This window comes from Kogia breviceps, chromosome 18, assembly GCF_026419965.1.
Source record: "Kogia breviceps isolate mKogBre1 chromosome 18, mKogBre1 haplotype 1, whole genome shotgun sequence".
Lineage (NCBI taxonomy): Eukaryota > Metazoa > Chordata > Mammalia > Artiodactyla > Physeteridae > Kogia > Kogia breviceps.
The window spans coordinates 54,133,503-54,150,679 of NC_081327.1; the positions used below are offsets into that span (position 1 = coordinate 54,133,503).

At 52.0% G+C, this 17,177-nt stretch overlaps 1 protein-coding gene across 1 annotated transcript in view; it reads left to right on the forward strand.

The window, feature by feature from the left end:
• The window catches only part of ATP2C2 (ATPase secretory pathway Ca2+ transporting 2), an 81,642-nt gene that overhangs the window by 36,565 nt on the left and 27,900 nt on the right, over positions 1-17,177 (forward strand). The window contains exons 4-7 of the mRNA XM_059045536.2: positions 4,798-4,887; positions 6,128-6,163; positions 6,268-6,329; positions 10,100-10,208. Of these exons, the coding sequence (XP_058901519.1) occupies positions 4,798-4,887; positions 6,128-6,163; positions 6,268-6,329; positions 10,100-10,208 (297 nt within the window). The remainder of the gene's footprint in view (positions 1-4,797; positions 4,888-6,127; positions 6,164-6,267; positions 6,330-10,099; positions 10,209-17,177) is intronic.

Here is a 17,177-nt window from a genome sequence, read left to right on the forward strand (position 1 = left end):
AAGAGTCTGATTATCTGTGGCCAGGGCAGCACTAGCAGCACGTGGTGGGATCTTCGATCTTCCCATTGGATCTGCCACTTGTGTGCTGTGTCTCACGGTGACTCACCTGTTTGGGGAGGGGGAGGGCAGGTGCTTGGGATGGTCTCCAGGAGGGGAGGGAGGCCGGTGGTATCAGTGTCGGCCTGGAGGGTTGCTCAGGTCCAGCCTCAGGGAGAGGGGGTGAGATTATGGGCTTGGAATTAGAGTTCAGGGTGAGGCCAGCACCTGGTCCCGGCTCTCAGAGCGTCCTGGCCGGGACTGTGGACCCATGAGCTAGCCCTGAGCCCATGGCTGGAGGGGTCCCTTGTGCGGAAACAGGCCCCCTGCTCTCTGAGTCTCCACTGGGTACAGCCTGCAGGGAGGGAGGGAGCTGCCAGCCAGGGCCGGGAGAGGTGAGGGCAGAGATCCAGGCGGTGTCGCAGAAGTGACCTGGCCAGGAGGACACACAGCTGGGGCAGTACAGACCCAGTGCTGATACCCGCTCTGCTGGGTGACCGGGGGCAGGAGTTCCAACCCCACCAAGCCTCCAATGCCCCCAACTAACAGTGGGCGTTGTGGCCGTTCATTCATTCATTCTAGATGAACGCCTTTTGTGCTCCTGGCCTGCTCCAGGCACTGTGCATAGAGCAGTGGCCTAAACCAAGTTTCTGGTTTCAGGGAAACAGACACTCCGTGCGTGATACAGCACCCAGTGGGTGTGGCCTGAGGAGATGAGTCAGGACAGGAGTGAGGGGAACCGGTGGTCAGCAGAGGCCTCTGACTGGTGTCTGGAGGGGGCGATGTCTGAGGAGAGACCCAGTGAAGTGAGGAGAGGAGCCGTGGTAGGGTCTGGATGAAGGATGCTGCAGGAGGGGGACGTGCAAAGGCCCTGAGGAGAGGCCTGGTGCATGAGGGGTAACCCGGCCTCAGAAGGCGGCCTGGAGAATGCAGGTGCATGACGGGTGTTCAGGGCGTGTTTGTGCGCCCTCCCCCCTCACTTCTGTCCAACCGGGTGGGAAGTCTGTGATGGGCTCGGGGCTGAAATGAAATCTTATTCTGAACTCCACTGAACTGAGGGGTTCTCCTTCCCTGTGCAAGGCTGAATAGCGTCCCCTCAGAATTCACATCCACCTGGAACCTCAGAATATGGCCTTGTTTGGAGATAAGGTCTTTGCAGATGCGTTTAGTGAGGATGAGGTCTTTCTGGGTAAGGGTGGGCCCCTACCCAGTGACTGGTGTCCTTAGAAGAGACTCAGACACACACAGAGGGGAGAAGGCCCTGTGACGGCAGAGGTGGAGTGATGTGTGTGCAAGCCGAGGACTGCCCGCGATAGCAGGAGCTGGAAGAGCCAGGAAAGGGTCCCCCCAGGACGCCCTCGGGCCTCCAGAGAGAGCTCGGCCCTGCCCACACCTTGATTCTGGACTTGCGGCCTCCAGAACTGTGACGCAGTGAGTCTCTTGTTTTAAGTCCCCCAAGTTGCCATTTGTCACCGCACCCCCGGGACACTAATATACTCTTAGCTGGCTTTGCCCTTCCATCTGGCCCTTCATCCTCCCCGGACTTCCAAGGAAAGGGCGTGTCCCCCTCCGGGGCGGCAGCGTGTGGCCATGGCTGCGAGCTCTGCTGGGCAGCTCGGAGTCTAGTGCAAGGACTCTCAGCGACCACTTCCCTCTGCAAACTGCCCCCAGTCCCCTCACCCCGTCTCCAGTGCTTCCCGGTGCTCTCAGGACCAAAACTGGAACTTCTCTGACCAAAGCCTTTTATTAGGGAAAATTTCAAAAATATACATTAGGAGGGAGAATAAGATAAGCACCCCCATGTATCCACCATCTAGCTTTACTAATTGTCAGCCCGTTTGGCCCCATTTTTTTATCCCCCTTTTTTCGCTGCAGCATTTTAAAGCAAATTCTAGATACTGAATCATTTTACCATCTGTACTTTGGTGTGTATCTCTGCCCTGGAGGACATTGTTCTTTCTCTCCCCCTCCCCCTCCCCCTCCCCCTCCCCCTCCCCCTCCCCCTCCCCCTCCCCCTCCCCTCCCCTTCCCCCTCCCCCTCCCCCTCCCTCTCTTTCTTATTTATTTATTTTTGGCCACCCTGCACAGCACAGCAGGATCCTAGCTCCCTGACCAGGGATCGAACCCATGCCCCCTGCAGTGGAAGCGCGGGGTCCCAACCACTGGACCGCCGGGGAAGACTGTCTTTTTTTTTTGTTTTCTTTTAAACCATAACAGCACTACTGTTATCCCACTGAGACCATGAGCACTTCATTCGCATCATCCAGTGCCTGGTCCAGAGCTGGTTATCCCCACATGCCTCAAAGGCACCTCTTCACAGTTGATTGTTAGACTCGGGGTCTAAACAAAGCCCACCCTTTGCTTTTCAATGGCGTGCCCTTTAAATCTAATCCCTTTTCCTAATCTGTGGACTCAGGCCCGTGGAATGGCTTATGAGATCCGTAAAACGGATGGATAGTTTATTTACATGTTGAAGCCATCACCCTTGGGAAGAACCCTGTAGCGAATTGAGTAAGGTCCATCGCAGAAACTTTGATGCAGGTTTCAAGTTTTTGTGGGAGGCTCTTTTCGCGGGTCTCCTGGGGTTGACTGCCACCAGTGTGTCTCAGACCGGGGCTCCCAGGCAAGCTGGCTTTGAGGTGTGGTTCTCTCTGAAGGTGTGATGACCCCCCTCTACCCCAGCCCAGCCCTGGCGAGCGTCGATGGGAAAGCTTCCCAGAGGGCCAGCTGTTGGATCAAGAGCCCTGATAAGAGGGACCTTTTTCTGGAGCTCAGGCAGCCACGGTTCCTCCCTTTGAGTAGCGTTTATCCAGTGCCTTTTGTAATCAGTCTTGTTCCTTCTGGCTCCCCTGTACTGAGCACCTACTGTGTGCCACCCACTGGGCAGGTCACTCTACCCTCCTTATACCGTTTTCCTCCCATCAGCCGAGAGAGAGAGAGAGAGAGAGAGAGGCTGGAGAAGTCAGAGGCTTGCTCGAGGTCTGTCAGTGAGGTCACGGTGGAGACAGAGCTGGAATTCTATCAGATTCCTGAGCTCTTGCCTGCCTCCCCACGTGCTCAGATCCCCTTCTGGGTCCTGGAAGGACTGGGGACCCCAGGATGGGTATGGCCTGTGTGCTTAGGAAGATTACATTCTAGCAGAGAATAGAGACAAATAATTTGATACAGTCGCAGTAAAATTGTAGCTAAGAAGGTGAAACACATTCGAGTTGCTCAGTCTTGAGGATTCACGATAGATCCAGTGGCTAACACCGGATGGCCCGTGAGCTGACCACAAAGTGCCCTGTCCCTTGTTCAGAGGAGTTAAAGCACAGCAGTTCTGGGGTGAGAGGCATTAAATCCCTTCAGGTACCACACTGGCGTGATGCTGATGTGCTTCTTTCCATCAGCAGTACGAATCACACATCTGATCCCATTTCCCTTTTTGCCTTTGCTGCTGGGAAGCTCAGAGCCAAAGGTACAGCCCCAATTTAAACAACCATGATTTGCTTATTGATATTTTGACTCCCACCCTGATCCTGATCTTTGGTCTACTCTTTCCAATCCTGTTTTTATATGTTTGTGTTTATGCTTCCTTTCACTTGTCTGTAACAATTGAAATGTATGTGTGAAATGAGACAGATACAGTAGTCCCCCCTTACCTGTGGAGGGTACATGCCAAGACCCCAAAGGATGCCTGAAACAGCTGATAGTACCAAACCCTATATATACTATGTTTTCTCTTGTACATACATATCTGTGATACAGTTTAATTAATAAATTAGGCACAGTAAGAGATTAACAGCAGCAATAATAAAATAGAACCATTATAACAATATACTGTAATCAAAGCCATGTGAATTAATCTCTCTCTCTCTCAAAACGTCTCATTGTACTGTACTCACCTTTCTTTTTCTTGTGATGATGTGAGACGGTACAATGCCTGCATGAAGAGCTGAAGTGATGGAGTTGACGCGGGCATTGTGACATAGAAGGAGGCTTATCTGCTTCATGTCATCCTGGATCATTGAGCCACGAGGGTGTCAGTGGTTGGATGCCAGGAGCAGAGGATGTGTTTGGTTGGGAATCCCAGGCAGGATGGAATGGGATAGCACAGACTTCATTATGCTATGCAGAATGGCACAGAATTTTAAACTTATGAGTTACTTATTTCTGGAATTTTCCATTTAATGTCTTTGGACCACAGTTGACCGCAGGTCACTGAGACTGTGGAAAGCAAAACCACAGATAAGAGAAGACCACTGTACATAAAATAATAAAGTGAAAATCCTTTGGGAAGTTTCTGGAACACCTTTTCTCAGGAGGGACATCACTGGAGCTCCCAGAGGCAGTTACAAGAGTGGGTTGTTGTGATTGGGACGCACAGGATTGCAGGACTGGTGTGGTGAGAGGGGACCCCTTGGCCATGCTGGACCAGGGCTGGCATCCCACCAGAGGGGAAGATTCTGACCCGGAGCATCGTGGAGATGTGGCAAAGCAAGACCAAGAACTCAGAGGCAGGGCCAGGGCTGGCGTCTTGACAGGGACAGTGTCAGGATGACCCCAGGAAGCCGATGTCAGTGAAACTGCAGTGGTGGGTCTTCGGGTGGAGGAGAACCGTCGCGTGGCGGTGGTCCTCCTGTCCTCGCCCTCGGGTCACTGTAGGGTTGGCCTGGAAGCGGGCTGTGAGTGAAGAGCTGACGCTGCTACACGGGAGAAAGCCCAGTCTCTGATCTCTGTGAGCCTAGAAAAGATCCCCCTGGCCCTGTGTTCATTTTTCAGTTTAAGAACCCCCTGATCTTGCTGCTTCTGGCCTCTGCCTTGGTGAGCGTCCTCACGAAGAAGTATGAGGATGCCGTCAGCATCGCCATGGTGAGTGCACCCCGATCCCAGACCGGCTGCCAAGGGGCTTGCTGAGTCTGTGCTTGTCTTTGCTATGCAAGGGAAAAAGAGTTCGGCTGTCGATTTTTTTTAGAAAAAGAAAACACAACAGAAAGAAAGGACAGGAAATCCACATCCTTCTCTACCCCCAAGGAGGGCGTCCTGGTTCCTGGGCCGTCGCTCTCTTGGTGGTTACGCTGGCGGCTTCTAGTTCTTTGCCGTCGGGAGCATGTTGTAATGAACTCCTCCCCTGTGACCCCCTGGGTGGAATTGCTGGATCCTGGCTGTGCGCGCAGTACAGAGAATAACTGCTCGGGGACTTCTCCGGCGGTCCGCTGGTAAAGACTCTGCGCCTCCACTGCAGGGGACGTGGGTTCGATCCAGATCCCACATGCCGTGCGGTGCGTCCAAAAAAAACAAAAACAAAGCAAGAATCATCGTTCGTAATCATTACACAGAGAGAACCGTTGGGCACCTTTAAAAAAAAATGTTATTTTTAATTTAAAAAATGAGCCGCTTTAAAGTGAATAATTCAGGGACAGTTACTGCATTCACCGTGTTGTGCCATCACCACCTCTGTCTAGTTCCAAAATGTTTTCCTCACCCTAAATGAGACCCCGTACCCATGACACAGACGCTCTCCTTCCCCGCCCCACCACCAGCCCCTTGAAAGCACCATCGCTTTCTGTGCCCACGGATTTACCTATTCTGTGCTTTTATAGTTCCTATAAATGGACTCCTACAGTCTGCGACCTTTTAAATGGGGTTTCTGAACACATTTTGATGACTTTCGTTCCTGCTTCCTTCTATCTATCAAGTGCCGTCTTTTAAAATACAAAAATCAGACTCCTTCCGTGCAGTGGAATTCGAGGCTTCTGTTCGAAAGCCTGAGGCTAGGTCCGCATCTTCTGATGTGGACTGATGTTTATTAGCTGCTGTTGAGATATAAACGATTATCTCTGTACTAGATGATCCTGTGTTGTAAGTGTATCTGTGCTGAAAAATCTAGAAGGACAGCCCCCAGATGTGAACCTCTAGGTGGCAGAATCGGAGGTGCTTTTCTGGCTCGTCTGTTTTCTAAATTTCTGCACAGTGCTCTTATTTTATAAGAAGAAAGGAAATAATATTTTGCAAGACGATGCCCTCCCCTTGCCTCCCCGGGCCCGTTCACCTGCTGGTTTGGGCAGCTGGGTATTAACGTGTCCCCCCCCCCCCCCCGTTTGCCCCCTAGGCCGTGCTGATTGTGGTCACCGTAGCCTTCATCCAGGTGTGTAACGTGTGTCCTGAGGTCCTGGGCGGGGTCACCTGGGCTGATGGGAGCTCTGTGGAGGCCTCCCTCTTAAACACCACGTTTCACATGCTTCCTGCCAGGAGTACAGGTCGGAGAAATCTCTGGAAGAGCTGACCAAGCTGGTGCCTCCCGAATGTAACTGGTAAGTCAGAGACGACCCCCCACCCCGGGACTTTTTGGTTCATCAGAGGAGCCAGTGGGCTGGTGAGTTTGACAAAAGTTTGGCAATATTTATATCCTTCGTAGTGTGATAGGGGGGAAGCAAGTCTTACTGGGGGTTAGGAAACCTGGTCTCTGCCCTGCCAGCCGACTGCTACATGTCCTTGGGTGTGTCATTCAATGTCCCTGGGCCTCCACTCTGTCACTGGTGTCTAATCAGGGTGCCCAGCCTGGGGGCCACGGGCGATGGGAATGGCTTTGGGGAGAGGGTGGCCCACAAAAGCTGCGATAAAGTGTGCAAAAACGTGTGCGTTTTTCCTAGGGAGGCATTTGGAATTTTCACTGGATTCTCAAAGGGGGGCTCGGAAGAGGCTGAGAGGCGGGGCTTGAACAAACTGGGGCATCAGAGCTCTGGCTGACGGGGGTGGACAACTCAGTAATGAACTCCGGCCATTTGCTCAGCCGCCCGACAGCCTCTTTCTTGCCCGGACATTCCTGCTTTGCCATTTGGTTATCACACAGCCCTCCCCAAAGACATTTTAAAAGGAAAAAAGAAAGACACAGATGTCTCCCCATTCCCCCTGGGCCTGTCTGCTTAGTGCAATGCTGTGCCATAAGACTTTCTGGAACGTTCTATCATGTGTGCTGCCTGGGACGGCATCACTAGTCCCATGTGGCTACTGAGGACTTCACCCGAGGAACTGAAGTCTTCATTTTATTTAACTTGAATTCAAATAGCCTCACAGGCATAGTGGTTGCAGACTCGGACAGCTCAGCGTAGAGGATTTATTTGCAGGGGCTGCCGCCATGGGTAAAGGGAGCCGCAGAGGCAGAAGGGAGAAGGTTTGTTTTTGTTTTTTAATTTATTTATTTATTTTATTTATTTTGGGCCGCGTTGGGTCTTCGTTGCTGCACGTGGCCTCTCTCTCATTGCGGCGAGCAGGGGCTGCTCTTCATTGCAGTGCGCAGGCCTCTCACTGCAGTGGCTTCTTTTGTTGCAGAGCACAGGCTCTAGGCGTGCGGGCTCAGTAGCTGTGGCTCACGGGCTCTAGAGAGCATTCTCAGTAGCTGTGGCTCACGGGCTTAGTTGCTCCGCGGCATGTGGGATCCTGCCAGACCAGGGCTCGAACCCGTGTCCCCCGCATTGGCAGGCAGGTTCTCAACCACTGCGCCACCACGGAAGCCCCGGGAGAATGTTGTAGGCTTGACTTTTTTTGTCCATTTAATTTTTTAGTGTATCAGTAATCCCTATGTTATTTTCCCCTGTAAAAATGAAACTCTTTCGGAAAAGGCCCAGTTCTTCTCCCTTACCCCTGCTAGCGTCAGTTGAGGTTGTTTTAAAGTCACATGTGTTTCCCAAATAGACGTTGTTGCTCAGAAGAAAGTACCTGAAAGTATCTCGTGATCTGAGGCACTTTGGAATTAAACATACAGTAACTCTCTATTACCTGAAGGATAATTTGAGGGAAAGAACCTTAACGTGTATTTGGCAAAATGGAGCATAGGGCTGGGGGATAGAAAGATCTAGTGAGACAGAGTTCCACCTCTCATGGAAACAGCAAGCAAAGAGTGTGTCTGTGCGCGCGCGCGTGTGTGTGTGTGTGTGTGTGTGTGTGTGTGAGAACAGGCAGAGAATAATGAGTAACAAAATAGAGACCAAAAGAGCACGATGTGAAAGCATGAGAGAGGATGAGTCAATTCTAGAAGGTTCATCGGGGGGCAGTAAAAACATCTGGGCCTAATGATTGGATGGACAAGGCTGTCAGAAATCCAGACATGTGATGTGTGACGTAATCCTCTAATCAGACGGAAGCATCTATGATTTAAATGGCTTGATGAGCTGATCTTAAGTTTAAATATCAAGTCTTGGCCTTTTGGGTGAATAGCATGCATTATTGATGTCCCTGGAAGTCACTTCTGAAAGATATTTTTATTTTCAAGAGCAGCGGAGGCAGACAGGCTGGTAGAGTCGAAAGAGCACTGAAGGGATACAGCCTCACTCTCCAAGTCCCTGAGACCCGTGTCGCAAATCGGGAACAGCATGTGCCCTGCAGACCCTTCCTGCATTACTTCCATCCTTTATGCATTCACTAAATACTTACTAAGCACCTACTGTGTGCAGGGAGATATTGTCCCTGGCGAAGCAATGGGAAGGCCCTGGTCTTCGGGGCGCTCACATTTCTAACAGGAGGCAGATGATGAAGTCAAGGATGAGATGATTTTGGAATGTGGCAGGTGCATTAAAGCCAAAAAGACCCCCTGAAACCCAAAGCCACACAAAAATTAAAAGAAAGAGAACCTCACGGAGATGCGGTAGTGACCAGGGGAGGTGTGGGAACGACCTTAAATAGCTGGCTGGCAGGCCACCCTGATCTGACATTTAAGGATGAGCTGACCATTAGGTTGAGGTCTGAGAAACAGCAGGAGCCAGCCATGGGAAGAGCAGATGTATATCTGATAGGCGCTCTTGGATACAAAACCCAGAAAATTTAGCTGTGCAAACCACAAGGAAACTGTGTTGACTTATGGTAAGGGATCTGAGGTTGGGGGGATAGTGGGGTTAGTTAATTCAAGATGGCACCAAGGACCTGGTGCCTTTTATTTCTTTACTCTGCCATCCTCAGCTTGTTAACTTTGTTCTTGGGCCAGCTTCCCTCATGATCCCCAAGTGGCTGCCACAGCTCCAGGCATCACAGCCAGGTATAAAAAGGTCCAACAGAAGAAGAGGCCGTGTGTGTGTGTGTGTGTGTGTGTGTGTGTGTGTGTGTGTGTGTTTGTAGATCATGCCTGTCCCTGTGCCAGTCATGGCAGGCGCTGGCATCACCCTGATGGTCTCAGCCACTCAGGACCCACCCGCTAGAGCACTGGGCTGTGGGGAGAAGGGCAGTACCTGAATAAGATTGAATTCTGTTAACAGGGAAGAGGGGGAATGTCTGCTCCAGCATTCAAGGTCAGCAAAGACCTTGAGAGTAGAAGGAGTTGGGTGCTTTCGGGGGCAGGGGAGGGCGGGGTGACAGGAGGCAGGGCCTCTGGGTTTGACTCCAAGGTCACTGGAGACGGTTGGAGTAGGAGGAAGTTGTGATCCAGTTTTGTGCTTTAGGAGCTCTCTGGTTGCCGCGTACAGGATGAATTGAAGGAGGTCGGGGGGTGGGGGTGCACAGGTCCATCTGGGAGGCTCCCGCCATGTCGGGCAAGGGGCAGTGTGTGGTGGGAGTCCAGTGGGAGTCCGTGCATAGAAGCACATCCGTGTCTAACGGCAGATGGCAGATGGCCGTGAGGAACGGTCCAGGCCCTGGGGGAGGGGGCGTCCCCAGCTTCTTGAGCGCTTAAGATGCTCCTCCCAGCTTTGACAAGCCTCTGCCATCCCTGAGGTCCCGAGCCGGGCTCCGCACACCAGAGTGCTGTGTCCCCTGAGGACAGAAGTGCCGCCCGCCGCCAGCTTCATTAAGGAGTCGCTTCCCTAGATCCGCAGAAGCTTCTGGAGGTCGTGTGGCCCAGCCTTGTTTCTAGGCAGAGTGAACAGTAGTCACCCCACTTTTCAAATGAGGCTCAGGGTCTCCTAGTAACCATACACTTCCCCCAAAGTCTTTTAGGATAGGTGAATTTTAAAAATAATACAACCGTAAAGGCCCAGGGGTTTGTCCATAAGGGAAAGAGAGAGTGTGTTTCTGTAATCTTTCCTCAAGTTTATCAGAGTGCCTAAAAATGAGATGTCAACATGGGTGCTTTTGCTTTCTCCCGTTTCAAACACAGCATAAGAGAAGGAAAGCTCCAGCATCTTCTTGCTCGAGACCTGGTGCCTGGAGACATCGTGTCTCTCTCTATTGGAGACCGGATCCCTGCAGACATCCGTCTCACAGAGGTAAGGGGCCCCAGACCCTGGTCCCGGGGCCATGCAGACACTTAGCTTCTCAGAGGCAGGCGTTCCCTCTGTCTCGTGCACACGTGTGCACAGACACAGGCATGTGTGCACACAAACAGGAAGTTAGCAAGCAAGCTAATTTTAAGCATAAAGCTCCTCCAATGGCATTTCACACATTATTTATTCTCATTTAAGCATAAGCCTAACAAATTGTGGTTATGTGATTTTCCTAGTTTATAGCAAAGTGCAGTGGCAAATTAAACCAGGGTGGGGCTGAGGAATGAGGGAAAAGTTGCTTCTAGAAGTGGCCACACTGATGTCAGAGAGAAACACTGTCTGACTGCTTAATCACGAGGATGGCGGCAAGCAGTACAGCCATAAACAGTAGCACAAGCTTTTACAAGAGTGCAGCTGGGGACATCGGGCGTGGGGCCAGCTCTGTCCCCAGCCTTTGTGGGTCTCAGGGTGTCACAGCTTCACAGAACATCTCCTGAGTCTCTCCGAGATAAATTTGATTCTTGAGAAAAGGTTAAATCTTAGGATCCCTGGAATACTTAAGAATTGTTCAAAGCTTTTAGTGATAAAGGGTTAAGCCCACGTTATCAGCCTGAGTTATTTATTTAAGGAGGACATGTTCTTAGGATCAGTAGCAGGCTGTATGAAGGGTGGCCTGGAGTGGGGGGATGGAGAGAGGCAAAGAAGCTGGGAGCTAACCCCTGGGCGCTGTGTTTACAGCATCCTGAGCCCGTCTTTGAAGTAGAGGCAGAGGCCAGAGGGCACCCAGGCTTTCAAGCCCCTCTGCCCCTGGCTTTCAGATCTCCAGGCAGGGCAGGGACAAGGGCAGGGTGAGCAGGAGGTACCCCGCACCAGAGAGGATTCCCCCCCGTCTGCTTCTCCCCCCGCCAGCATCCGGCCTCGACTCCAGGTCCAGGGCAGGTGGGTCCCATTAGAGGAACCATCGTCCAGTGGCCAAGCCCCACGTGCGGGAAGGCTGGGGAAGCGAACGTGACGTTGTCCATGCCTCCCCTAGGGGTGGGCTCTGCCTCTCGATGTGAGGGAGTCCCCAGGTACGGGGTGGGGAGTCCACATGCCGATAGGGAGGACACGCATATACTACAGGCTCTACAGAGAGGCAGTGTTGCGGAGTGGTTAGTGCCCTGGGACTGGGCATTAGCTGGATCCTGTCATTCATAAGCTGTGTGACCTGGAGCAAGTTGCTTACCCCCTCTTTGCCTCAGCTTCCTCATCTGTCAAAGCGGTTCATGTTTATTCCCACCTCGTGGGGTTCTCCTGAAGCGGAAACGCTGAGACCCGCTGCCTGCTTGTGCAGCACCTGATAGGGGGACAAAGTCACAAATATCCACGATTGATTTTACGGTTGATCTGTACCAGGCTCGACAGCAGTTCTCTGAAGCCATTTTTTAAACCCCCAATGACTCCTTTCCTACTTCAGCTGGTTTTCTTCCTGCCCCACTTCTGTCAAATTAAATTGTGCCCGGTCGTTGCCACCGCGAGGGCTTTTTTCAAGGCCGCCAGCCGCCAACACTCTACAGATTTCCTTTTCTGCCCTTTTGCAACTCCACTGAACAATCAGTAGCTTTGTTTACTCACAGTGGAATATTCTTATCTGCTATTAAGCTCTCTATTGGTTCCAATTAACCAATTAAGCTATTAATTGGTTCCCTTGCTTTTTTCAGCCTCCAGAGGCCGCCCGCATTTCTGGGCTTGTGGCCTCAAATTGCTCCAGCCGCTGCTTCTGTCTTTGTATTTCCTTCTCTCAGACACTTCTCTGATCCTCCTCTTACAAGGACCCTTGTGATGACATTTAGGCCCTATCAGGATCATCCAGGGTAATCTCCGCATCGCAAGGTCATTAATTCAGTCACATCTGCAACGCCTCTTTTGCCATTAAGGTAACGCTTTCACACGTTCCAAGGATTAGGACTTGGGTGTCTTTGGGGGATCGGATGGTCGGGGACTGTTATTCAGCCCAGCACACTCAAAGCCCTCCTCTAGGCCTCTCTGCCCCCCCTGCCTGCCTCAGGGCACCCCTCCCCGTATCCTCATCACTCATTCAGTTAACAGATATTTCTTGAGCACCTACTATGTGCCAGGAGCTGTGCTGGGTGCTGAGGAGGCAGTGGAGAAAACAGACAAGATCTCTGTGCTCATGGGTTTCTTGCCCAGAGTGACAGACAAACCACATCTACTCATGACAGGTAATGTTTGCTGCAGGGGCTTGAGGGAAAAGCACCGGGAACTCTGGGTTTCCCAAACAGGACAGACTTGCCTGGCCCGAGGCAGTCACAGAGGGCTTCCTGGAGGCAGTGGCTTTTGAGCCATCCCGGAATGGACATGAATCAGCTGTTCTAGGAGGCCCAAGCTGTATGCCCAGCGCTGACTTAGAAGCCGGGCGCATTGACGCTTTCAGCTGCCTGCAGTGCGTCTTCACTCAGGAGGGTCATTTCTGCCGCCAGAACCCCCTTTCCACCAGCATGACTTAGCCCTTCTCATTCCTGAGGTCTCAACTCACTGTCCCCTTCTCACTGGCCTCCCCTGACCCCTCTCCTGAGGCATCGCCCCGCACCCCCGCCCTGGGTACCTGCTGCTCTTTCCAGTGTCTGTTTGCTTTCATGTTTTTTGCCAGTCCTTCCACAAAGGCAGGGAGTTTGTCTGTCTCAGCCCTGCTGGATTCCCAGGGCCCAGAAGAATGCCTGGCCCCTCGCAGGAGATGGATGGACAGATGGACAGATTGCCCGCCTCCATTCCAATACATCCAAACCCACACCCACCTCCGCACCTGCGTCCCCTCCCCTTCCCAGCCCCGCGCCGCATTCCTCCTGCTTCTCCGGCCGTCTGCCATCAGAGAGGCACCTTTGTCTCATCTCTCTCTTTCTTTCCTCTTTTTTAAGAAAAACAGACTTTATTTTTTAGAGCCATTTTAGATTTACAGAAAAATGGAGAAGATAGTGGAGAGGATTCCCATAGATCCCACACCCTTTCCTCTAATGTCAACATCACAAATTAGTAGGGTACCTTTGTTACAATTAGTGAACCAATGGAGGCACATTTTTTGTGTGTGTGTGTGTGGTACGCGGGCCTCTCACTGTTGTGGCCTCTCCCGTTGCGGAGCGCAGGCTCCGGACGCGCAGGCTCAGCGGCCACGGCTCACGGGCCCAGCCGCTCCGCGGCACGTGGGATCCTCCCGGACCCGGGCACGAACCCGTGTCCCCTGCATCGGCAGGCGGACTCTCAACCACTGCGCCACCAGGGAAGCCCGGAGGCACATTATTATTAACTAAGATCCATACTTTCACCAGATTGCCTTAGTTTTTCCCTAATGCCCTCTTTTTTGTTGTTGTTCTAGGGTCCCATGCTACATTTAATCATCATGTCTCTTTAGGCTCCTCTGGGCTGTGACAGTTGCTCAGACTTGCCTTGTTTTTGATGACCTTGACAGTTTTGAGGAGGGCTGGTCAGGTATTTTGTAGAATGTGTCTCAATCGGGACTTGTGTGATTAGACTTTTTTCGTGCTTAGACTTGGGTTTGGGGGAAGAAGCCCCTAGAGATACGGGGGCCTTCTCTTCACGTCCCATCAAGGGTGCGTGCTGTCACCGTGACCCTTCACTGCCGATGTAGACCTTGAGCAGCTGGCTGAGGTCTGTTTCCTCACCTTTTAATGTGTCGCCAATTAACGAGGTTCTTTCTGTGAAAGCTCCTCATGCTTGGACAACCGCTGCCGTCACTCCAGCTGGAACCTCCCCCCATCTTATCCAGCATCCTCTCATAGGGTCCTCTCCCCAGGCTCTGTGTGCATGGGCCTCCTACTGCCCTGGAAGCTGCAGTGGCCCCCACGCCACATGGATCGAGACTCAACTCCACCCTCTGACTCTGCACAGCCTGGCCTGCCCCACTGCCCCATCCCAAACTCTGCTGAGAGAACGGAAGCCTGAGCTAAGAAAATGCACTAGCATTCATCCCTGACACAACCTAGCCTTTGGGACCTTGGGCAAGTTTCTTGAGCTCTCAGAGCCTCAGTTTTCTCATCTGTAAAGTGGAGATCAGAGCAGCATCTTTTCCCTGGGATAATTGTGAATGTTTCATGAGAAAATACAAGCACTCAGCAAACGTTTATTAGCCTTAGCATACCATCAACAGCAGTATTTCTTCTCTGAATTTCTCTTACACTCTAACTTAGCAGCATCCTATTCAGCACTTAATCACCCTCTGTTTGTTTCAAGAACTTGATTTCCAAATTTCTTGGAATAGAGTCTGACTTAAAATTCTTTGGGTGTTTAATAGGCATCCACTAAAGTCTTGTTGGCTTGACCAATTGAGAAACTGGGCGAGCAGGTTATATTCTCATAGGTCTTTCTTTAACCAGCAAAAACCAGTGGTCAAAATGAGTTCTGCTTATGTGTTTCTCTGTGTGTTTGGAGGGGTTAGGGTTGGAACTAGAAGAGGCTTGGCGGCCTTCCAGCCCAGTGTCTCCCAAAGCTTACCCCACAAGATGATCCACATACTACCTCCCCCACTTGGAGAGTGTCAGCACCTATTTGCATAGTAAAGGCCCTGAAAAGCCCTGCACTAAGGAGAACCAGTTCACTGGCTTTAACTCCATGTTTCCCAAAATGTTTTTCACCACGGAACCCTTTCTCCATAGCGCACCAATTAACTCCCTGTGAAAGAGGGTTCCCCAAGACACAAGTGGGAAAATGATATTCTAACTCCTCACTCATCCATTTTATAAATGGAAAAACCAAAGCTTCCCAAATCACAGATATGCAAATATGATTTAAAAAAAAAAAGAACTTTAAGAAGTCTCTAGTCCTCGTGGGTCCACTGGGAAACCAGAATGGAGGGACAGGGGGGCTCTTGGGCATGCAGTTAGCATTCAGATAGTCTTGTACAAGTGTAAACACTGGATTTAAAAATAGAACAGGGCTTCCCTGGTGGCGCAGTGGTTGAGAGTCCGCCTGCCGATGCAGGGGACGCGGTTCGTGCCCCGATCCGGGAAGATCCCACGTGCCACAGAGCGGCCGGGCCCGTGAGCCATGGCCGCTGGGCCTGCGCATCCGGAGCCTGTGCTCTGCAACGGGAGAGGCCACAACAGCGAGAGGCCCACGTACCACACACACAAAAAAACAAAACCAGAACAAATAAAGCTGTCTCCTTAGTTCCACTTGCCTGGCTCTTCTGCCCATGCCCGCTCCCGCCCCCTCGTTGAGAGCCCTACTACGCTTCACTTGGCCTTTATTCCTTGGACTGCATGCTTCCCCTCCCAATGCACCTGGCCTACCTCTTCCAACGTCTAACCTCGTTTTTCAACATCTCCCCCATGTCCCTCCTTCTCTGCTCAAGACTTCTCAGGGCTCCTCCTTCCTTAGAAGGTAACATCCCAATTTCGTAACCATTGCCAAACACAGATGGGTTCCGACCACACCTTCCACACGTCCTTTCTCCAGTCACGCTGGTCCCCACACGGGTCCCCAGGTGGACCAAACCTCCCGCCTCTTTGCCTGTGCGTGCCCTCTTGCGTTGATGGGGTTAAGTCCTCTCTTCCAGTCTGCGCCCCTTGAGGGCAGGGCCAGCTCTGCTTCCCACTGTGGCTTCGGCACCTGGGACACTGCCCACCTCTGTCTGCTCCCAAGAGCCTGTCCCCAGAGAGGGTGAATTGGTGCCAGCCCTGAGAATGCTGGGCTCCTGTCCCCTCCGTGCTGGTGGGTTGCTGGGGAACGAGCGGTCTTTTCTTTACCTCCCCCCATCTCTCCATCTCTCTGATGACGCTTGTTGTTACTAAGTTCACCCACCAGCGGTTCTCCAACTTGCCTTCTTTTCCATCCCTAAAGACCCGCCTGATTCTCCCACCAAATGTCTGCTCATTTTTCAAGGCCTGTTGCACGTCCCAGACCCTCCGGGAAACTCTCCAGCTTATCCTCCGACCACAGCAGCCGCTCCACCCGCTTGTTTCCCAAACCTTCTGCGGCGGCAGATTAGATCTGAGGAGAACAGCGGGTGGTTCTAACTACACCTCTCAAACGTAGCCAGTGGAGGGGCTGCCTTCCAGTGTTGTCTATTATTTTTATTACAGTGTTACTTAAATGTAACAAACATCAAGTTAGGTACACATTCCTTGTGCTTCAAAGTAAGTAAGTTACAACGTACTCGTGTGTTATTATCATGTCCCATTAGACAGTGTCTTGGAAACTACATCTCTGCTTGCCACGGAGATGGGCCAGTTTCTGCTGTGCGGGGCCTGTGGGCTCAGCAGCTGGTGGTGCTGGGTGACTCACTTCTCCCATTTCTTCTTTCATTGTGGGTTAGGAGCCGCCCCACGAGCTCATTTGATGTCCTGGGGATAAAAAAACACAAACACAGACTCTAGATCAGTTTGTAGTTGCGTTTGTGGTAACAGATGAAGGTAGATAGATGGGCTTGGGCAGGGATTTATTCCTCTCTCACATGGTGAGAGCCCGGAAGTGGAGTGTCCAGAGACAATAGGGGAATCCACCATGGAACGAAGGACCTGGCTTTCTCCCAGCCCCCCACTCTGCGTTCTTGGGGCGTGGTCATCCTTTTTTTTAATTTTATTTTTTGCGGTACGCGGGCCTCTCACCACTGTGGCCTCTCCCGTCGCGGAGCACAGGCTCCGGACGCGCAGGCGCAGCGGCCGTGGCTCACGGGTTCCCGGATGTGGGATCTTCCCGGACCGGGGCGCGAACCCGCGTCCCCTGCATCGGCAGGCCGACTCTCAACCACTGCGCCCCAGGGAGGGCCACAATCATCCTTTTAATGCTTGTAAGAGAGCCTCTGGAGCTCCAGCCATGAAAACGATGGCCCAGGGCTCCGGAGAGAAAGAGAAAGGTGAGAAGGGCAAAGAGGGCCTGTCAGCTCAACCATCTTCAGAGATCTTCCCCAAGACCATTCATGCCATTGTCCAGACGGGGAGACACCATGAGCTGCCAGGA